The sequence below is a fragment of the Poecilia reticulata genome, linkage group LG17, assembly GCF_000633615.1.
Source record: "Poecilia reticulata strain Guanapo linkage group LG17, Guppy_female_1.0+MT, whole genome shotgun sequence".
Classification (NCBI taxonomy): domain Eukaryota; kingdom Metazoa; phylum Chordata; class Actinopteri; order Cyprinodontiformes; family Poeciliidae; genus Poecilia; species Poecilia reticulata.
In genome coordinates, this window is record NC_024347.1 from 10,076,577 (window position 1) to 10,099,897 (window position 23,321).

Sequence of the window (23,321 nt, forward strand, 5' to 3'; positions counted from 1 at the left end):
ACGGCTGTTGGCCAGTTCATGAGAGATGGGCGCGAGGTGCTGAACCCGCTGTGATGAACCTGATTCCTGATTAGTCCATATTCTGTTTTACACAGAGATAAACGACGTTTCATCTCTTCCTGTCTTCTGGCCCTTATTAAACACAACGCAGAACTGATTCGAACTGATCGATCACGATTACCGAGGTTACACATGTGCTTGATATCCTCCTCTGGCACATCTCTGGACCGCAGAAAATGATAAAGTCGTCCTCCATAATCAATGTAGACACACTCCACCACGTTAAAACATGCCTTTTCCCCAAAAAAAAGTAACTCGCGATTTTTCAAAAATGTCACGGGATCTCAAGATAAGTCGGGATCTCGAGATCTCGACTTAGTTTCTCGGGATCTCGAGAAAAAAAAAGTCGGGATCTCGAGATAATAACTCGGGATCTCGAGATTATAAATCGGGATCTCGAGATTATAAATCGGGATCTCGAGATCTCGACTTAGTTTCTTGGGATCTCGAGATAACAAGTCGGGATTTCTTTCCTTTTTTTTTTTCTCCATGTCCCCTTAGGGGCTCCGTATAATGTCTTTAATTAGATCCAGTGCAGGAAGACCTCTGCAGAGGGCACCTATCAGACATAGCAAAAACTATCCAATGGCATGATCGAAATAAACAGCAACACTTTTTAAATTCTTTTTATGTGCACTGAAAGTTGCTAAATACTTTGAAGTATTTCTTTTCTTAACCTTATATATAAATCAGCGGCAATAAGATGATCTCTTGGGGACTTCCAGTTTTCTACCATAAGCAGACAACAAAGTTCAAAGACTGTTTCAGCACAGGGATATTGGTCTTTTGGTGTACACTCCTTCCATACACACAGCGACCACCTCCATAAAAACAGGTTTGAGTCTATCCTTCACAAAAATATAAAGGATTTATTTGTTTAAAGACAGTCTGAAGTAAAGCCTAATTATGTCATCCAACTCTGACATTTTGCAGCTTCTTTCACTTTAAGAAGGGAACAGTCTTTAGCAGAAGGCCTATTTTCCTTTTTTGAGGAGTTTTTTGCTCTGGCAGAAGTTGAAGGTGGCAATTCTGTCTCCATTTTTTTCCAGCTTTGCTGAAACATCAGTCAATCTGCACACAAACAGATGAGAAAGGACAATTATTTACACTGCAAATCAACGTTAAAGTTACCTTTAATATTGTATCCTTAGGACCCTGCTTAAAGCAATTTACTGTTTTGGGGAGAATTACAGTAATAGCAGCAAAATGTTCAAACCTCTATTTTACTGAAAAAGAGGAAGGACTATATTAGTTAGCATGCAAGTATAAACACAGATTTGGAAATATACAGTCTATTTAAGGTAAAAGGTATCATGCATAAAAACACACAAGGAAATATTGTTAACAGTTCCTTTTTATTACAAAAATTAAACATCACATTAAGTTTTATTTAGTTAAATGAAGCATACCATTTCCACACCTGTGCAATAGATGTACTGATAGTGTAGCTCAGGGAGTGAGATGTAATTTCAGTCCTGAGCTGACACAGCACACAGTGCAGGAAAATGATTTCGTGATTCTCATAATGTAACTTTTTTAAACGCCGTAACACAAACATAAGACAAAATAGCATAGATATGCACTTTAGTTGGTGTTGGCAAATTGGTGAAGGGATCCTACGATCAGATCTACAGCCAGTCGCAGATCGGTGGCTGTATGACTTGCACCAGATCAATGCAAGTCATACATTTTCCTTTTAAATATATGCATATATAAACGTTTCTGTCCTCCACTGAACTAAAAGTTACACAGTTTAACACAGCAGACATCTTATTTAGAAGGTGGCTGACACAGCTAACCTTAGTTTCATTATAAAACATTCAAACAGAAGAACAATAAAATAAACGCATCAAACACTTACGGGACAATTTCAGCAATCAACAGCTGTTCCATCCTTTATTCAGCTGTGTGATTTAACATTGTAAATCAGCTTATTCCCATAACCGCGTAAGCTAACAAACATGCTAACTACTAGCCATAACCGTTCGGATTTAGAGACCAAACTAACTCATTTGATTTACTCACCTTTTGTTCTTCCAGTAGTGCAATGGATGCTTCGGGAACTCCTCTGGCACGTAAAAAGTCACTTAAATCAGACATCTTTCTCCAGAACGTTAGTTAGCTGTCCGCCACAACTCGCATCTGTGGATCGGAAGCCGGTTGCTTGTCTGGGTCACATTTTGTTTTGTTTTTTCCTCTGAAGTCTGAAAAAAAAAATATTTTTTTGGGCCGCTGATTTTTTTTTTCCTCTGAATTCTTAAAATTTCTTTCTTTATTTATTTTTTTTGGGCCACTAATTTTTTTTTTTTTTTTTTTTTTACGTTTTTCCCTCTGAATTCGGAGATTTTTTTTTTCTGACCTACTGAAAAAAAAGAATTCTGACACTTCTTTTTTTTCAGTGGCCCTAATCTACTGAGCCCCAAAGGGGACATGGAGAGAGAAAAAAGGAAAGAAATCCCGACTTATTATCTCGAGATCCCGACTTATTATCTCGAAAGTCGGGATCTCGAGATAATAAGTCGGGATTTCTTTCCTTTTTTTTTTCTCCATGCCCCCTTAGGGGCTCCGTACTAATCCTCTTCAGTAGATATCAATTTAAAAAAGCTTTTAAAGCGTTTTTTTTAACTCTTACAGTTTCATTGAGCTAATTTTTTTTTGAAACTTTTTTTTTTTATCCAAAGGTTTTGATCACAACAGCTGATTTTTTTTCTTTTATTGAATACTACTTTTTTTAAATGACGTGATTTTTTTTTTTTTTTTGATTGAATAATTGTGAAACAAATTTAACTCCATAATATCAGGCCATATTTGATTTTTTTTTTTTTTTTTTGTATTTCTTTATGTCATGTGGTCCACACTCCTTACCGGTTGGTGGCGGTAATGCTTACCTAACGGTCTTGCCAATCGCCAGTAAAACTTAAGAAGAAGGAGGAGGAAGCGGAAGAAGACTGCTGTTATGTCTATGGTTATTTAGACGTAATCGTGACACTGAACTAACTGGGTGTGTGAGCCACTGTACCGCTTCAAAAGCAGCAGCGAAGTATATCGTTAAGCTATGGACAGAACGTTCAGTCGGATGAAGACACAGAGTCTGAATAGACTGGACCTGAGTAAGAAAGGCAGCGTGGATGAAGACATTGAACATGTGGTGTCTCTGCTCAACAGCTGTGATCAGTTCTTCACCACCAGCTCATGTTCCGGCAGGATCATCCTCATCGATGGGGTCAGACAGGCTTTTAAAGTTCTACTAACTCTTTGTCAGAATCACCCAGGTCTACTTTCTACTCTCAGAAAGTTTTCTCTAAGGAAGATGGATGAGAAAAATAACAGGTCTTGAAGGCAAATCACGTTTTTGCTTTAAATAGGCACTACTAAATGAGTAGTTCCATCACCACTAAATGTATAATATGGTGGAGGCTGTCGTGGCCATTTAGGAGAGAATTAAAAAAAAAAAATCCATCCATACTTATGGAAATAGCTCAATAAAATTACTTCATGGAAGCACCAAAAGGTTTAAAATAGAACGTGGGATTCGTCAGGGATGCCCTGAGCATCCTTTTTCAATTTTTCTCCTTATGCAAATCTTAGCTACTTTTAATAAAAAATGGTGATTTCAACATTCTAGACTTTAATACCCTACATTCTACTTTCAAAGTTAAGTTGTTGATCAAAAGATATCTGAGAAATCTAAATTCATTGTGGCGTTGGATCCCTGTAACAAGGTTTTTAAACCTTGTATAGTCTACACATTTTATTAAGATGTAACTACAAAATAGAAAAACTCCCTGTTAATTTATCTAGCTTCCATAAACAACTACTTTTATCCTGTACATTGGTTTATAAACATAACTCTTCCCCTCATAACTGCCTTTTTTGGAATAACCAAGATGTTTGCTTCAAGCCTTCAATGACAATGAAATAAGTCCAAGTCTAAGCATTCTTAAGTTAAGTGGATGGATAATGATTTTATTATTATTATTATTATTATTATTATTATTATTATTATTATGTCTTTTATTTAATCAAGTACAACCCCATTGATATCTAGATCTCATTCTCAGGGGAGACCTGGAGGGTCATTTTCAAGAGTTACATTTGTGAAACAATTGTTTAACAAGGATGGACAAATTTTTAATTATGGTGACTTTCTTTGTAAATATAACTTCCATGTGACTCCTAAAGAATTTGCTGTTGTTTTTGGTGCTATTCCAGCAGGTTTAAAATTTCTCATATCCACTGGGGGAGAGTTTATGTTAAATATTCTAGGTTTCAAGAGTTATTCATTGGTAATTCAGACCCATTCCTTAGCGTTACAATTATCCTGTAGATTCAGGACTCACTAAATATATTCCAAATATTGATCCTTTTTCCGTTTGACATATTGAACAAGAGACATTAACCCACCTTTTTTCGGGAATGCTCCTTCAGTAAAACATTTTCTTGTGACCTCAATATTTTCTTTTATATGAAATGTGATACAGTGATTTCTTTGCATGTTAAATATGTTTTCTTTGGTATTTCAAATAGTAGAGTGTCTGGAAAATAATATATTTTAAACTTTCTTATTACCATACCATACCAACTTTATTTATAAAGCACTTTAAAGCAACCACAGCTGATACAAAGTGCTGTACATTAAAACACAACATAACAATAAAAAAAATACAAACTCTTACAGTTTAAAAGCAAACATACAATTTAAAACTAGATCCCGCTGGTGTTGAAAGCCAAGTAAAATAAATGGGTTTTAAGACGAGCTTTAAAAGTGGACAGTGAAGGGGCCTCTCTGACCTGCAAGTCATTCCATAACTTAGAACCCATGATAGAGAAAGCCCTGTCCCCTCTGAGCTTCCTTCTGGATCTTGGTACCTCAAAGAGCAGCTGATCTGCGGACCTGAGAGACCGATAGGGTATGTAGGGGTGAAGAAGCTCAGAGAGGTAAGCTGGGGCAAGATTATGTAGTGTAAAAACAAACATCAGAATTTTAAAATGAATCCTAAAATATACAGGCAGCCAGTGAAGTGAGGCCAGAACAGGGGTCACATGTTCCCTTTTTTGAGTTCCTGTCAAAAGTCGTGCAGCAGCATTCTGAACCAGCTGCAGACGTGAGAGCAGCGACTGACTGACTCCCAGATAAAGTGAGTTGCAGTAATCCAATCGAGTGGAAATAAAAGCATGGATCACTGTTTCAAAATGCTGCCTGGAAAGAAAAGATTTCACTGATGCCAATCGCCTTAAATGATAAAAACTGGACTTAACCACAGGTCTGATTTGGCTGTCCAATTTGAATCACTGTCCACCTTAAAACCAAGATCTGTAATAACAGGTTTAAAATGTACCTCCAAGGGTCCCAGGTCAACAGAGGAGGACTCACAGGAGCCACTAGGCCACATGTATTCAGATACATGCCTGCAAATTTGCCAAACACAAGCCTAGCCTACTGTTTTCAGAGCCTATTTGAGATGCTTTTTGGACTCTAACATTGTGCACCAACTCTAAAGCTGTGAAACTTATCATAGCCTTAAGTGATGAATTTGATTTGTAACCTTTTATTTTTTCTCATGGCCTACGGATTTGTTACCCCGGCATCTCAAGCATACTACTACTGTCTGCAATTGTAAATTTTCTATTTGTAAATAAAGTTGTTAAAAAATACCCCAACGTGGGGACCCTTCATGTGGTTGGCTGAAACAAGAAAGATATCTGATTGACATTTGTGGATTGAGCCACATCAGGGGAGTCTCAAAATTCACACACAAATGCAGCGAACTCCACAGGCCAGAAACGGCTTGTATCATATATATATTTGTGTTTGTATATAGGCTTGTCACAATAACAAATTTTGCTGAGCGATTGTCTCAAAAATTATTGCGATAAATGATAATATTGTTTGAAGACCATTTTAAACAAATGTAATGGTAATGACATAATAATGCAAGCACATCCTGCCAAAACTGAATACATTTTCTTTTCAAAAGAACACTTAACACTGAAACTAGTAAACAAAATAAACAAAAATAAAATGGACTCTCCAGTCTCCGTTAACAAAAAATGCACTTGAATAAAAACTAAACATAAAACCAAAGTGGAAATAAAAACTACATTCAACCAAAAGAGTACAGTTTATGAAGTCTGTATACTATATTGCCCTTCAATAATCATTAGATTTAGTCAGAGAAGATGGCTATATCAAACTACCTGATGCAATAGTTCACTCCTCCCGTATGCTAAGGAAATGAGGAAAGGAGGGGTCAGTGGAGAGCACTGAAGTTGAGCCTTTTTTTATCCAGTGTCATCAATAGAAAGAAAAAAAGGCAAGTAGATAGATAGAAACTTTATTCATCCCTTTGGGATTTTACCGTCAGGGAAATTGTAGTTCAGTCTCCCACACAGCACCAATACATCAAATACTTAACTTTTTTTTTTTAATTAACATTTAGCCTGATCCTATCATTCCTCCGTTTCTATTGTACGAGAGACAAAGGAGTTTCTCAGTCTGTTGGTTCTGCACTTTGGAAGAAGCAGTCTTCCACTGAATCTGCTTTCCTGGCTGCTGATGACAGTGTGCAGAGGGTGGCTGACATTGACTATAATAGCCTCGAGTTTCTGTAATGTTCTCCTCTCTGCCACTGCTGCCAGAGAGTCCAGCCTTGTGCCAACCACTGAGCCAGCCCTCCTGATTTGCTTCTCCAGCTTGGAAAGGTCTGCCTTAGAGATGCTTCCACCACAGCGCATAACAGGACGCTGGAGACAATAAACTGGTAAAACAACCCCAGCAGCTTTCCACAGATAGTGAAGGATCTCAGCCTCCTCAGGTAGTACGTTCTGGTCTGAGCCTTCTTATAAAGCTGCTTGGTGTTGCTTGTCCAGTCCAACTTGTTGTCCAGCCTCAGGCCAAGTTATGTATAGGTCTGCACGATTTCCACCTCCTCCCCTCCTATCAGAATTGGTTGTGGACTGCCTCTGTCCCTCCTGAAGTCAATGACCAGTTCCTTCGTCTTGGAAGTGTTTAGCTGTAGGCCGTTTCTATGGCACCAGACAACAAAGTCCCTCACCAGGCTCCTGTACTCTTCTTTGCTGTCCTTGATGCACCCCACAATGGCAGTGTCATCAGCATACTTCTGAATATGACATGTTTCAGAGTTATAGCAGAAGTCTGAGGTGTACAGGGTGAAGCAACAACCACAGTGTCAGTTGTGACGTTATTCATCCTGACAAACTGTGGTCTGTTGGTAAGGTAGCTGCAAATCCAGGTTATCAGGCAGGAGTCCACTTTCATTCTGGTAAGTTTTTCAGAAGTGCATGGGGCTGGATCAGGAAAAAACGATAAAGCCTTAAAATTAAAATGAGGTCGATAATTTTCGTTTATCATGCGATTAATTGATTTGTTTATTGTGACAGGCCTATTTGCATAAAATATACAAGTGTGAATCATGTTCTATGCATGCGTGAATCCTTCTGTGCATATTGCTTTGTACACACATGAATAATCTTTATCATATGTGAACCATCCTGTGCACATGTGAATAGTCTTGGCATTTGTGAATTGTTTGGTGCAATTGTGAATATTGAAACTGTTATAGCTCCATATCCTTGTTCACATTTAGTTATCAAATTGAAATGAGAGGCTGAAAGTCTTCTGCATAGCTTAGAAGTTCAGATTAAGCTGATATTGAAACTACTTTTTCCTCTGTAGGCGGCAGGCAGCAGTGATGCCCACAAACAGAACTGTGTCTGGCTGTTTGTCTCACACCAGAAGTGCACCTGTGATGACCTGGTGAGATACAGCAGACTTGTAGCCCTGATCCAGTGCTTCTCAATTCCAGTCCTCAGCCCCCCATGCTCTGCATGTTTTAAATGTACCTCTATTCCAGAACCCCTGATTCAAATGATTGCATGACCGTCTTGTAGTACTGCAGATGCCTGTTAATCAGCAAAATATTATATCCAGGTGTGTGGCAGAGGGGAAACATCTAAAACAGGGGTCCCCAAACTTTTTCCTGTGAGGGCCACATAACTTTTCCCTTCTCTGGTGGGGGGCCGGAGTCAGTTTGTAACAGAAAAAGTGTGACGATTGCAGGAATGCCTAAATGTAAAAATGTATTGCTTTCCAGAAAGCACAATCAAATAACATTCTCTGGGTTCTTCGCAGAACAAAAGTCAGGAAATAAATAATAACACTATTAATTAAATAAATAATAACCAAATAACCCTCTCTGGGTTCTTCACAGAAAAAATCCAGGAAGGATTATAGTCCGTATTTTCATAACTATGAGCTGCACCGGACTATAAACCACAACCCCAAATGTTTAAAAACAAACAAACAAAAAAAAACCCAGTAAACATAAACCGCAGATATCTCTGCAGCTCCGTGTTTTCCACAACGATGCAGCAGAGGGGGGCGGACATCCAAAGTCTGAGTAATAACAGGTCAATTGAATATCACATTTCAGGGATTCCCCAGTGTATTATAAGCCTGGCTGCCCGCCATGCTTTACTAGAACAGAATTACTGGAACAGAATTTGATTTACGGGCCCCTTTTGTTGCTAATAACATCAGCAGCTCTAACAGCTTCTGTGTCAGATTTAGTGAAATATGGGAGAAGGGAGTAGTTTAACTGGCCAGCCTAAAAAGCAATAAATTATAATCGCAGTTTACTAATTTGTATTTATAAATTCAAAGATTAAACTCACAGCATCAGATTGTTGCTATGGTAACAAAACAATCTAACTATGAATATTGTTCTTTGAAGTTATACAAAGTAAACTTGCCAGCTCCTTAAAATCTTGTATTTAAATGTTAAACAATTTTAAAATTTTTTAATTTATGTATGCCTAAAGAACTGAATAAAATTTAACAGCATTGATAATCTCAATAAACAAATGTTACATTTATGTATCCGTGGTCTGTTTTAAAATATTAGCGTTAATGGGGCCCATGAGGCTCTGGGGGCCTGATGGACCTGCTGACTTAATTTGGATTAAACGGAAGTGCAAATTTGTTGTTTTTAGACTAGTTGTGGGTTTAAATACATTTCACTGCAGATGTTTTCCTGTAACATATAATTAATTACACAGTAATACTTTTACATTTCCTGTCAACTTAACATCTTTTAATACAAAAACACGGTGGACCGCCCCGACCACCGGGCTTAGCAAGTTTTCTGGGGGAAAACCTGCATTCATTACAGTTGAAAAAGAAAAGGTCGCCAAGATTAGATTTAACTGAACTGATTACGATAGTTTCCGAACGGTAACTGTAACAGTAAAAGTGCTGATCCTTCATGTCTGCTACTAGAAGGCACCCATTTTCATGTGCTAAATGAAAATGGGTGCCTTCTTCTGCTTCTTTTGCTGCTGCTGCTTCTTCTTTAGATTTCAACGGCAACTTGCATCCATTATTGTTGCACTACTGCCATCTATTGGATCCTAATATCTATACCTCAGATTCTCATAATGATCCCCGTATTATTTTTAAAAAAAACGAAAAATCTTCTTTTCCCCCTCAATGCTATTTAACTGATCAACAACATTCTCAAATTTCAATTCCCTATTAAAACCTAATTCCGTTTTAATGGGCACTTCTTTTATTTCCAATTTTGACTTCCAATGATTCACTTCCTGCTAAAGAGCCCCCTGGTGGTTGAAGAAAAATCAATAAGCCAAGTGACTATAAGCCACTTGGCTTGTAGTCCGGAAAATATGGTATATGAAAAAAAATCTGAATGCTCTCTGGTATTTTTCAGGGTGCCGGACCAAACGTGGAGGCGGGCCGTAGTTTGGTGATCACTGATCTAAAACATACAGGGCAGGGGGTTGGGAGGACTGGAATTGAGAAACACTGCCCTAATCACACATTTCATATGTGAAAATATTGTCATGTCTTTTCACATGACAGTATTTGTCACGTGAAAATGTGACAAATAATTTTATATTTTCTGCATTTAGCTCAGTCAGTGATGCAGACTGTGTGTGATTCATCAGTCTGCATCATACACTGATGCAGTCTGAAGAGTGTGTATTTGTGTGTTTTCCAGATGTCAGGTCTGAGCAGATCCTGTGGAGATGCCGTGTTGAAGTTTGAACCCTTTGTTCTCCACGTTAAGTGCCGCAGGATAGAGGATGCACAGCTGCTGGTGAGGATAGCACTCATAGGATTAACATTTGTTCTGGGGAAGAAGCACAACCTCCACAGTGGTTCTTATCAAATTCCATTAACAATGTAAAAATGAATTAACAGAGACATACTTTAAGGAGAATTTATGTAGTAAATCCAAAATTCAGACTCCAAGAAAGTAAGAATGTTACATAAGTACAATATAAACTGAAGTAGTTTGACAAGGATCTTAGAGAAGATATAGCAAATTTTAGGAAGGTCCATCATTTTAAGAGTTTTCTGCCTTGGGTTTTTAACTTGACTTGCCTATCAAGATTTATTTTTCCAGATATTCTAGAAATTATTTTATTTATAACATAAGAATTGTTAATAACTCTAGTCTGACCAGGGTGTATAATCTAATGGGTTATATTATCAAGCAATGATCAATGATTTTATAATCTGCATTAATTTATAAGAGACATTGGGAGGTAGCTAGGTGGAATTGGGGCTGCACAATAAATCGGAAATATGTTGTCACTGCAATATCAGTGTTCAAAACATTCATATTCATGTTCAAACATTTCTGTCGCAGAACAGAAATGTTTGCTTTCCAAACATCTGTTTGGAGATCAATAAGTGTTAATATATAATATCTACACTTTCTGAAGTGTTATATTTAATGCTAAGGTAATATTTAGCCAGTAGGACAGTCTCACTGCAGCAAAAACTCATACCAGAGAACATTGCCAAAAGGTCACATAGAGTAGTAAGAACAAATTGGAAAGAGAGGAAAGAAGAAAAGAGGCATGTATTACACTTAATCTCATCATTACAATATTTACCAATATTATCGCCATTGCAAGAATTTCTAATAACATTCATTCCTGGTGGGTTCTTTATTCGACTTGAGAATGAGCTTGAAGTTAGCTCAAATCATATTTCGAAAGAGTTATGGAGGTTTCCCAAAGTTTTGTGACTGTCTGTTGGAAGATGGGCCAGCAGTAGCCAGAATTCTTTGTGGAATTGCCTGTATGCTACGGACTTCCACATTCTTTAGCCACATAGACCATTTACGGTGCACACGCAACAGAATTTTAGCAATGGCTCCTCTGTCACTGCAGGACTATTAATGATGTTTATAAAATTATGACGTCCTCAAATGACAATTGTTAAGTGTTAATAAGTGTTGGTGGTGTTTTTAAAATAAGAAATTAGCTTGTTTCCATAGTAATAGCCGAAAGTCTATCAAAAGAAAGATTGCTTTTATTTGCTTGTTAAAAGTAAAGAAAAAGTGTTGAAGGTTGGGTCAGAGCTTTTAGCTCATGACTGTATTTAACGTATTTTTGATGTAAAGAACAACAAGTTGATTTTTCTTTTCAGTTTGTAGGTATCACATGCAGTTTTTCTTTCAGCATTCAGTGGCTGTCAACTCAGGCTTCAGGAACTCTGGGCTCACTGTTGGCAAGACAGGGAAGATTGTATCGGTAAGCAGAGAAAGGTGGTGATGCAGATAAGACCTAATTTTAAGTTAAACCAGCATTAGTAGTTTTTTATGTATGTCACAAGTCTTTGAATTTTTAAGTTCATCTTACAAACATAAGATTTGAAGAAACACTGAGATTGAATGTAGTTATGGTGTGTTAATGTCATTACTAAGATTTTCTGTGTGTTACAATGTTCCAGTGTTCTATATCTGGACACAAAAGAAATCATTAACCTTTTAGCAGGTTAATGATTTCACAGAGTGATCTTATCCAAAATACAGAGCTACTGGATGAAAAAAAAAGTAATACATTTACTTGTATGGACACTCTGCATGTTATTGTTTATATCAGGAAATTTCATGCACAACGCTGGAGGGTAAAAAGCCTATTCTTTTACATACTATCCATAGCTGCGCTGCCAGAGTGGAACAATTCTATTTTCTAAATCAGTGGTTCTTAACCTGGGTTCGATCGAACCCCAGGGGTTCGGTGAGTCGGTTTCAGGGATTCTGCGGAGCCTCTGCCGCGGATGTAAAGACACACTTGTGTAAAGTCGTGATGACCCCCCGCTTTGCCATCACTTGCTGCAGAGGATCACGTTACATTGCTTAGCCAATCAGTGCTGTGGAGGAGCCCTGATTGAAGGAGTTCCACTCTTTTTACCAAATTCTGTAGTCTAAATCTGCTCCTTTGTCGCATCTTTTCGGGATTGGTACTGCCTCTAGTGGCGTGGGTGTGGTAACACAGCTATTATAATAACATTACTAAATCAGAATACCGCAAAGTATATTGTGTAAAGGGGGGGGCAGGGGGGGAAGGGGGGTTGGAGGAATAAGAAGAAAGGTTCGCTGAATGCGCATATGAAACTGGGGGGTTCGGTATTTCAAAAAAGGTTAAGAACCACTGATCTAAATGAACCCTGGAGATGTAGGTATTATTAATTTAGTGCTATGTGCCACAGCAAAGAAAAAAGCACAGAAAAATTGTTGAAGATCAACTCAGACATTTTTTTCTTGCTCTGTGTTGGCTATGCTGCACATAGACTCATTGCCATAGCAACTGACAACAACGCCACAAACATTTCTCAAGCACAAACCAGAATATTCACTCCATTACAATATTCTGTTTTTAGGCTTGACGTTTTATTTTGCGATTATTAATATGTGATCACTGTGGTAGATTAGCTACTGCTGCTATTAGTTATTCTAACAGCAGTGGTTGATTATTTAATTGTGGTTGATTAATAATTTAAACACCTGCTCTACTGACGATCTGTCAGAGTTGGTGTTTAGGACACCTGTTTTATTTTGCAACTGAACCAAAACACACTGAATTCACAATCACATTGTCATGTTATGGTTGTCAAAGTCAAGCAAAAATAACTGAACTACTTGCCTTTCCCTCGCGAACTTTTTTCTGACCTTATCTGGTTGCCATAGTGCAGCAAAGCTATACGTCCCTTTTTCTTTTATATATATCAGGTGTATATTTAATATTTAGCACATTTTATTGAGAACTTGAGCTAAAACTTATGGTAGTTATCGTCAGCCAGCAGCTTTTTGCCCTGCAGCAGGGAGATGGGGGCGGGATCTTGATGTCATGCTGCAAGGAGTAGCCCTTTACAATAACTACTAAGTTAACATGTTTTTGAGGAAATAACCTGAAACACCAGGGGAAAATCTAGATAAAACACAAGAGACAGCAGAATAAAGTATGAAAAAAATGATAAAACATGTTACACTTAATCAACATCAAGCCACGTTGAACATACATGTCTTCAATCTTGACTTAAAGAGACCCAGATCAGAGGTTGTCTTATTTCAGCCGGGATTTTATTTGAGAGTCTAGGAATGTGATTGCCCCAGTACTTGTATCTAGATCTCGGCACTTCCAATGAGCTCTGATTTGAGATCCTAACTTTTATAAAAAAAATATTTTTTTACGTATTTGTTGAAACTGTCCCTATATCATAACAGTAAGTTATGAGACAGATAATCTGTGAAAAAATAGAGCTCCTCTCCCTGCTCCCAGTGCTAACTAGAAACAACCAATCAGAGCCAGGTAGTGCTGTGTCATGGAGATTTTCCTATTCAAAGATAAGACACAATTTCAGTTGACAGAATCAATAGTCTTGACAGTAAATGCATTTTTTGCCATTGTATTTTATCAAAGAAACTGAAAACAGATTCCTGAAAGCAGTACACACATGCTTTTTGTATCTTCTTCATCATGAGACATACTTTCCCTTATACTGAATACTGAACTTCCTCACTGAACTTCTGGAGTGAGTGAGTTTGCTGCACTGAACGTAAAGAGGCCAAATAATATTGCACGTCCCACTTTGCAGTTTTTTATTTGTTAAAAAAGTTTAACATATCCAATAAATTTAGTTCCACCTCACGATTGTGTCCTACTTGTTGATTCTTCACAAAATAATAACAATTTTAGATCTTTATGTTTGAAGCCTGAAAAGTGGAAAAAGGTTGAAAAGTTAAAGGAGGCCAAAATGCAGACATTCTGCTGTCTCTTGTGTTTATATATATATATATATATCAAGGTCAGAAAAAAGTTTTAAGAAAAAAATAATAGCAAGGGAAAGGCAAGTAGTTCAGTTATTCTTGCTTGACTTTGACAACTATAACATGAAAATGTGTAGATCGATCTATCTATCTATCTATCTATCTATCTATCTATCTATCTATCTATCTATCTATCTATCTATCTATCTATCTATCTATCTATCTATCTATCTATCNATCTATCTATCTATCTATCTATCTATCTATCTATCTATCTATCTATCTATCTATCTATCTATCTATCTATCTATCTATCTATCTATCTATCTATCTAGAGATGTATATATCTCTATAGAGATATATATAGATATATATACATAGACATAATATAAGGATAGACGCCTCATGGTCCGCTCTCGCCTATTGTCGCTGACGAGATTTAGGGCGGCCATCTTGGAGCGGTACTCCACTCCACTCAGCGTTATGTGTTTAGCAGCACAATGACGTATCAGCGCATTTAATCTATCATAACACGCTTTTTTGTTACTGGAAACTATTCAAACATCTATCAAAGCTACATTTATAAACAATTGCATTATTTAAGTATGTTTTTAATGCATAGTTCAGCATATTTAAATATACTTAGTGGCTATAACAATAGAATAGGAATGGAATATTCTGATATTGATGTATGAWGAGCATATTACAAAGCACACAGCCGTTCATAATTTATTTAATACATTTTTTAGTAATATCAATACATATTTATATAACTATACAAACACAAATAAATAATGATTAATACTGAATAATATATATTGGATACATGTATGTATATACATATATATATGTTTTTCAGCCGACGAGTTCTAGCTTCAGAGATTCAGCAGCTGAGATTGAGTCCAAAATCCGATGTGAGATTCATCCGTGCTGCAGTGAATCCGTCTCTCTTTATAGATGTCTCCCTCYTCTTCCTCACATCGTGTCTTTATGAAACTTTCAACAACAACAAAAACCCGGTAGATTTGGGATTTATCTTACTAGTGAAATACATATAAATAGTCTTTAGCACCTGTGTAAATTTTGCTGATGAATGTTATAACACATAATATAAGTTTTCTAATATGTGTTACATTGTTTCATTTCTAATATAGGCTCTTGTGTCAGATAATCTAAGTCAATGTTAGAGAATAATACATTTTTTAGATTTACGGAATCTGTAAACATTCATAGCGGGGCTGAACCCCGGTATTACGCCAAGCACTGTAGCTAATATTAGCTGGTATCTCGCCAGTGGACAATAAATACAGTAAAGTAATATTCCAATCACAATATATACACAATAATATGTCCATCTTACTTGTGAAATGTTGTCTGTGGAGCCCTCACATCAATAGTCCATAGATCAGAACAACAATATCCCTCAGTGCTGAGGCATCTTCTGCTGTTTTGATTGAGCAAAGTAGGAGGGAGTACTGCTCCAAGATGGCCGCTGTATTTCCTGCGCCAGAGCAGCCAATGCTATATATATATATATTGGTGCTGTGGTGGCGCAGGGGCAAAGCACAACCCATGAATTGAGGCCTTGGTCCTCATGCCGGTGGTCGCAGGCTCGATTCACAGCTTGTTGACATTTGCCACATGTCTTCCCCTTCTCCGATAACCCTCTTCCCTGTCAAACTACTTTCAAATAAAGGCCACTAGAGCCAAAATATACCTTAAAAATATATATATACATCTATCTCTCTCTCTCTCTAGATATATTTTAAGGGTGTCACCAAGCGAAGCAAAGATTGTAGAGCGAGTCCTGCTTTTATCGTGTACTCCTTCTGCACTCTAAGGGTTGTTGGCCTGCCTTAGTCAGTTTTTGTTTGTGTGAATGTTGCCAATCTTAAGTGGTTACGTGAGCGTGCAGCAGTGTGCATGTAAGTAAAGTCAGAAGGACACAGAATCATTATTGGATGACTTGCCGAAAGAAAAGTCCTCTTCTTTCTGAAATCACAGCAGCATGATTAAGATCTGCTAAGCTGTAACACAGTTAAGTATAAGATTTTTGGAACCATGGTATTTGGACAAATGAGACCAAAGAAGAGATGTTTGGCAATAATGCACAGCACAAGGTGTGGAGAAATCAGGTATATCAGCCCAAGCAGCTGTACAGCATGGTGGAGGAGGACTGGTGCTTTTGGCTTTTTTGAAGCCACAGAATCTGGTACGAGGGCTGAAGATATGAACCTGCTTTCAGTCACTGACTGTCATGATGCTCTCTGTCTGACACCTGAAGCTTGACCTCAACTCAGTCTTGAAACTGTTCAGTGATCTATAAACTCAGCTAAATGGCTCAATATGAAAATCATTACTTTTAAAGGTCACTTTAAAAACTGCTAAGTAAATAGCAGCAAATAACAAGTAACAAGTAACAGGCAATGCAAAGGACATCCAATGGAAGGATGTCCTTTGCATTGCTTGTTACTTGTTACTTGTTATTGGGATGTTGCTTATATGTTTGCACTGATGCGCCCCTGCAGGCGGTTCGCAGCACGCACGGCCTGGAGGTTCCCCTGAGCCGTCATGGAAAACTTTTAGTTGATGAAGGCTACATCCAGTTCCTGACACAAACAGCCAATCAGAAGATGGAAGAGAACCTCAGACGGGTACAGAGGTTAGCCTTTTGGTTGCTGCAAGAGAACCAACACCATCTAATGTGAACTCATGTCAGACTCTTTCAATGTGTCCGCTCCAGGTTCTTCCAGAACCTCCAGTCAGCCATGTCAGCAGAGAGACATCAAATCCCAGACAGCCCTGGCACACATGAACATCAAGATTCCCAACACACACACAAGAAAGGAAGGAGGGGAGGACAGGGAACAAATAAACAGAACCAACTAAATGTGTACAAACTGAGACATCAGCATGAGACTGATGGTTGTCTTGGTTACGGGGACAGCAGCCTGCCTGAGCTGGATGACTGTCTGGACCTGTTCACATGAATAGATTGTCTGTTTAGAAAAGTTCAGGGCTGAGCAACTGTGTAATTGGCTGTCCAGGGGCAGGTTTAAATTGTGGAGTTGGATTAACTTTCTGGAGGTGTTTGCAGAGCTGCTGATGTTACTAATAAAGCAAAATGCACAGCATGTTTGTGTCCCATCTGTAAATCGGCTTCAGTTGAACATAACTGAGACACTTAACACTGCATGAAAAGTGAAATTTTCGGCAGCCATTGACGCATAATGTTGCTACTTGCTTGAGATTGAGGATTATCAGCAGGAGTTTTTTGTCGTAATAGAAACCGTTGGGAACTGTGGAGAACTGACATGTACTTTGTGTGTCAGTGTTACCCCATCAACCTTCTCCCCTTTGGGTCTAGGAGGGGCTTTCATATTTAAAGGAAGTTGCTGGAAACCATAGAAATTCAAATCAGCTACTCAGCACTGGCCTTCCTGAGAACCTCTTCTTAACAATGATTTGGGTACACATGATATGACTGCAAAAGTTGTAACCAAAGTTGCATTTTTAATTTCTTTTGATTTATAAAATCATCTTTTTTAGTAATGTTTTAGCCTTTTAGCATTTAAATGGAATTATATACAAATTATAATACAAAGGAAACATTAAAGCAATGGTAAATTCATAAGAAAACAATCTAATATGTATAATGAATTATGCCATTTTAATGTATTATAAAATTAAATCTATTGATTCATTATTTGGGAAGGTTATGTCACCCTGGTCAGTTTTCAAAAATGGTTAAAATCAAGAGCCTTTAGGGTTTCTTAGATAATGACAGACTACAACATGTGATTTTTGTTAAAACTACAGTTTTAACATTGAGATATTTACAATGAGATATAAATAGTGTGGATAATTAAAGTAAATCCTTCCCTCATGTCTAGATTGACTGCCCGATACAGTATCTCAATCTCCCAGAATTCCACCACTGTGCAGAGTGGAATAACGACTGCCCTGCTTAAACATACAGTGGATGTGTTTACTACACATTGTCCAGCAATGCGTAGTAAACATGTAGAAATGATGGTGGGAGTAAATTGTCTGTACCCTTCAAGCTTCAAACGTTTACTAGCATTCTATAAAAATATAAGGCCTGTAGATGAAAGATGACATTGCAACATGCAACTGAAATGGCAAGACAATTCGAATTAATTAAAGAGCACAACCAAATACAATCTCACTGTGGATGAAGTTAAAACCTTTAAATGGAAAGGAGCACCACATTGAACATTGGGAACATCCCAGTGACATTTAAAATGGACTGAGAGCAGGGCTTAAAGTAAAAAAGAAATCCTGAGCCTGAAACTTACAGTTATGATAGAAATTAACTATACCGTTGCTATAAACACTCAAACTTAAATAAGACTTCAGTACATTTCAACTCAAAACAAAATGTAAAATGTCTGTGCCCTAAAGGTTTGCCTTACAGCAGGGGTGTCAAACTCCAGTCCTCGAGGGCCGGTGTCCTGCAACTTTTAGAAGTGCCTCTGCTGCACCACACCTGAATAGAATAATTAGGTCATTAGCAAGGCTCTGGAGAACTGAGGAGGTAATTAAGCCATTTGATTCAGGTGTTTTGTACCTGTGGCACATCTAAAAACTGCAGGACAGCGGCCCTTCAGGACTGGAGTTTGACACCCCTGCCTTACAGGCAAAAATCCCTCAACATTAAATAAGAGTGCTTTCAGTCATTGTTTTTGCAAGTAATTTAGAACATGCAACATTACCAACTAAATCAGTGTTTCTCTTTTTTGGGCCAGCGCCCCCCTAGTTTTAAACACAATTTTAATGTGTTTAAAACATGCCAGATTTTACCAGTGGCTTTTACAGATCACTTGTTGCTTTTAGCTAGTGTTTTTATCAGAAACATTTTACCTAGAAGCGCTTACTGGCATTTTAACTCAGCCTTAACCTATGATCAGGGTTTTAAGGAGGTTTTAAGTTATTTTTGGACTGGTTTTAGACAGAGAAAGTCTGATTTTACCAGTCTTAAACAGTGGTGGGACCACGGAAAAGTACAGATAAAACTGCTGAGTCAACAGCACACTCTCAATGTCACCCGTGACATTACCAGATCTATCAGAGATCTGGAGATGAATATCGTGGAATTAGACCAACTTAGTGAATCCACAGGAAATCGAGAGCATATTGAAGCTCTCAAATCCAAAAGGCTAACTTTAGCAAACCTGCTGGAGAATAAAGTCCAAGGCGCATTGGTCAGGTCCCGGATACAGAACATCACAGAGATGGATGCTCCCTCTAGCTTTTTCTTCAGCTTGGAGAGGAAGCACAGGCAGAGGAAGCTGATCCACTCCTTGCTGTTGGACACAGGGCAACAACTGAGTGAACCAGGTGAGTTAAGGAGGAGGGCTGTGGAGTTTTACCGTTCTCTGTTCCACAGCGAATACAAGGAGAATGAGGAACTGTTCCGGGAGTTCTGTGACAAACTACCCCAGGTCTCCGAGGAGACTAACTCCGAGCTGGAGCGCCCCCTGGGGCTCCAAGAACTCCACACACCTCTCCTCAGTATGCAGGGCCAGAAGTCCCTGGGCGTTGACAGGCTCATGGTGGAGTTTTACAAGGCCTACTGGGACATTCTGGGTAAAGACCTGCTCAACATCTGCAACGAAAGTCTGTCCACTGGTTCACTCCCCTTGTCCTGCCGCAGGGCAGTCACCACCCTGCTGCCCAAAAAGGGTAACCTGCAGGACAAACAAATTGTCAAAATGGAGGTGGCTGCACTCCCAGATGTCATACCGGGGCAGAGTGTTGGTTTTAAATAACCTCGTAGCATCACAGCTGTGGCACAAACTCAATGTTTTAAGACCCACCACCTGGCCTGCTTTCAAAAATACAGTCAGAGATGGTAAATTTTTTCTGGAATGGTCTAACACTGGGTGCCACAGTCTGTGTTGCTTTTATCAAGAGAGGAGGGTGGCCAGGGCCTTGTCCACCTGGCCAGCAGAACAGCAACTTTTCGTCTACAGTTTATTCAGAAATACCTGACAGGATCTCCTGTGTGGAGGGATGTGGCCAGCTGTATCCTGATTTTAGTTTTTTAAAGCTAAAAGGGTTGCCTCAGTTTTATCAGGGTGTTTTTAAATCCTGTGCTCTTTTTAAATTGGAAAGAGCAAAAACGCATGATTCTCTGCATTGGTTTTTAGAAGAGCCTTTGGTCTGTGGGTCCAGACTGGACGTGTGTTGCGGCACAGTACCAGGACTGTCGGAGGCGCTGTGCAAGTCCAAGATGATGACCATGAAACATCTGGTGGAGGCAGCTGGACTGGATCTCTCCAACGCCCAGGCCGTTGCTACTCTGCTGGGGGTCCGGTCCAGTAGACTTGTGCAGCGCTTCCTGGACCGCTTGAGGGAGATGATGACGGCCGGGGAGAGGCATCTCCTACATCTCCTTCAGGAACAAAAGGCTTCACCAGATCCGACAGACCCGGTCCCGGTCTGACCCTGAACACCAGCTTTACAAACGACAGCGGTCCCCTACTAGCCAGCAGCGACTCACAGATGAGCCTCCAGAGTACGGGTCCCAAAGTACTCTATAAAAACTGTGTCAAAGTCATAAATGAAAGAACTCTACGAAAAAGACCAGTGTGCGTGTGGGCAGACCGCCTGGGAGAACAGACCCCTCAGTGGAGGACCCTATACAAACCGCCGATAAAAAAACAGAATGGCGACCTACAATGGAGGATTTTACATGGCTCCATCGCCACCAACTCGTTTTTATTGGTTTTTAGTCCAGGGGTTTTAAATGAGTGTCCTTTCTGTGGTCTGTCTGAGAGTGTTTATCATGCTTTTATTGATTATAAGAGACTGATGACATTTTTTAGTTTATTGATGAGTGTTTTTAGCTGTTTTGGCATTGTTTTTACCAGTTCTTTATTTATTTATGGACTGCGTTTTAACAAAGCCAACAAACCAAAAGGCCAGATTTTACATTTTTTAATTACCAAAGCCAAAATGGCGATTTATTTATCACGAAGAGACAGACTCCAGGCTGGTCCTCGTCTTGATGGCGTGACTCTGTGGAAGTGCAACGTCAAAGCTAGGCTGAGGCTGGAGTTTTGCTTCCGCAGATCCACTGGGAATATGAGAGCTTTTATACAGCTATGGGGTTTTAACAATGTACTGTGCACCATTTCTAATCAGGGAGAACTAAATTTTAACAAGCTGCTAATGTAAATATTTATTGTTTTTATTTGGTTTTCATTGACCTGATTATTATGTAAGTTTATTGTCTAAATCATTGTAAATAAACGTTTTGTTAAAAAAATAAAATAAAATCTTCTTCCTCTTCTTCTTCTTCGTGTGAGAGGAGGGTGAGTGGAGAGCGGAAGAAGAGCGAAAGAGAGAGCGAGTGTTCAACTTCTATCTTTGTGTTTTTTCTTACTGTTTTTTCACTTGGTGTTTATGTTAATTGTTTAGTTGTGATTTTGTGTTAGTTTTGTCACGTTTTTAGGGGGTTTTATTTGGGTTCGGGTGTGGCCGTCAGGCGTGCCTGGCTGGCCGGCGTCTGACAACGCCATGGTGTCTGGTGGTGGGGCTTTCTCCACGCTGACACGGAAGAACGGCGTCAAGGTGGGCGCCGGTTCCCCGTGTAGCGTGGAGGAAGTTTGTCTGGCGGTTGGAGAGGTGATTGGACATGGGTCCATCAAGTCGGCAGCTCGCATGAGTGGAGCTGTCGTCTTGTTCGTCGAGAAGGTTGAGCAAGTGTTGACGCTTTACCAAGGTCGAGAAAGAGTCACACGCTGTTAGACAAAAGACCCATAGTAAAGAGTTACATGTTTGATTCTGTTAGACACCAAGGTTCATTTCTCATGAAAAAGAAACGTTTTCTCAGGCCACAGAGACATGGTGTGATTTCAGGGAGTGTCTTCAGTCCATATAATCAGTTACCCTCCTCCTTCTCCTCAGACGCTACAGACTTTTTTAGAAACTCTTCTCGGATGTAATGGTTAAAGCGTCTCCTTTCAGCGCTGAAAGTGAATAAAATAAGTAAAGTCTGAATGCTTTTCTTGGCTGATTTTATGCTTCGTTTGTCAATACAAATTATAATTCATCGATTGGGATTTCTATTCCCAACAGTTGGTGGCAGAGGATGATTTTGTGTTGACACATGAGCGGCGATTGGACTGGCCGTTCAGGCGCAGACTTTCCAGAACAGTACCCTGGTGTAGGCCCCACATGAAAGGTAAGGACACTTGCTCCTTAATATACACCATTGTACTTTTTCTCAAGTCTGTATAAATTTCAGTTAATAGGAGAAAGTTAAGAGTTTAAAAGTTAAAAGATAAGGGTTTAAAAGTTAAAAGGTAGGAGTTAAAGTTAAAAGTTTAAAAAAATTAAGGGTTAAGAGTTTAAAAGTTAAGAGCTGAAGTAAAATGGTAGATTGGCTTGCAGTGGGAGCTGGCCGTCCCCGACCTTCTACTGGACGCAGGGAAGGTTAAGGCTAGGTTTTGTCGGTTTTACCCTCGGGGCGTACTGCCCTCGGAAAACAACTGGAGAGTCAATCCGTGACTTTGCTCAAGAAACGCAAGGCGTTGAGAGCTCCTCTGCCTAAATTAATCAATTCTTCTTTTGTCTGTTCAAACAGAACATTGACAATGCCTTTAAGGAAAGCAATCCAAATTCTGATCTGAACTTGTTTAAAATAATAAAACTTTTGGCCTTTGCAGTACAGTTTCAGTTGGACATTTAAAAAAATATATATAGAAAAGGAGTCTCTGAACAATATTTCTGATAACAATAGAAATGTTGTCAGAAATGTTCGTTTTCTATTTAGATAAGAAAACAAAAGGGGGAAATGATGAATGATAAACAAAACATTTTTGATAAATCTTTACATCTAAAAACATCTCATAGTCTGCTTTCAATTCTAGACAGAAGATTTGGGAAACTTGTGACACCCAGTGACGGAGCTAGACTTTTAAAGTTGGGGGGGCCCCAGAGGTCTGGGGGGGCAAAATTTAAAATGTGTGTGCGCACATTTTAAAAATGTATATATATATATATCCACACAGTCGCCCGAGACTGCAAAACCCGACACACCAACCTGTGTACCGCTTGGATTGATTACAAGAAAGCCTATGACTCAAAGCCACACACTTGGATCATTGAATGCTTAGAGATGTACAACAT

At 38.9% G+C, this 23,321-nt stretch overlaps 1 protein-coding gene across 1 annotated transcript; it reads left to right on the plus strand.

The window, feature by feature from the left end:
- The first annotated feature begins 2,971 nt into the window (after window positions 1-2,971).
- Window positions 2,972-17,296, plus strand: tyw3 (tRNA-yW synthesizing protein 3 homolog (S. cerevisiae)). Its single transcript, XM_008433506.2, has 6 exons — window positions 2,972-3,283; window positions 7,757-7,837; window positions 10,098-10,196; window positions 11,572-11,643; window positions 16,691-16,824; window positions 16,906-17,296. The coding sequence occupies exons 1-6, from the start codon at window positions 3,116-3,118 to the stop codon at window positions 17,150-17,152; spliced, it is 801 nt and encodes a 266-aa protein (XP_008431728.1). The 5' UTR covers window positions 2,972-3,115; the 3' UTR covers window positions 17,153-17,296.
- The last annotated feature ends 6,025 nt before the right edge of the window (window positions 17,297-23,321 follow it).

Coding starts and splice junctions, on each gene's coding strand:
- tyw3 (XM_008433506.2), top strand. CDS start 3,116: ATGGACAGAACGTTCAGTCGGATGAAGACACAGAGTCTGAATAGACTG. Junction 11,644..16,690: donor AGACAGGGAAGATTGTATCG/GTAAGCAGAGAA, acceptor GCGCCCCTGCAG/GCGGTTCGCAGCACGCACGG. Junction 16,825..16,905: donor AACCTCAGACGGGTACAGAG/GTTAGCCTTTTG, acceptor TGTCCGCTCCAG/GTTCTTCCAGAACCTCCAGT.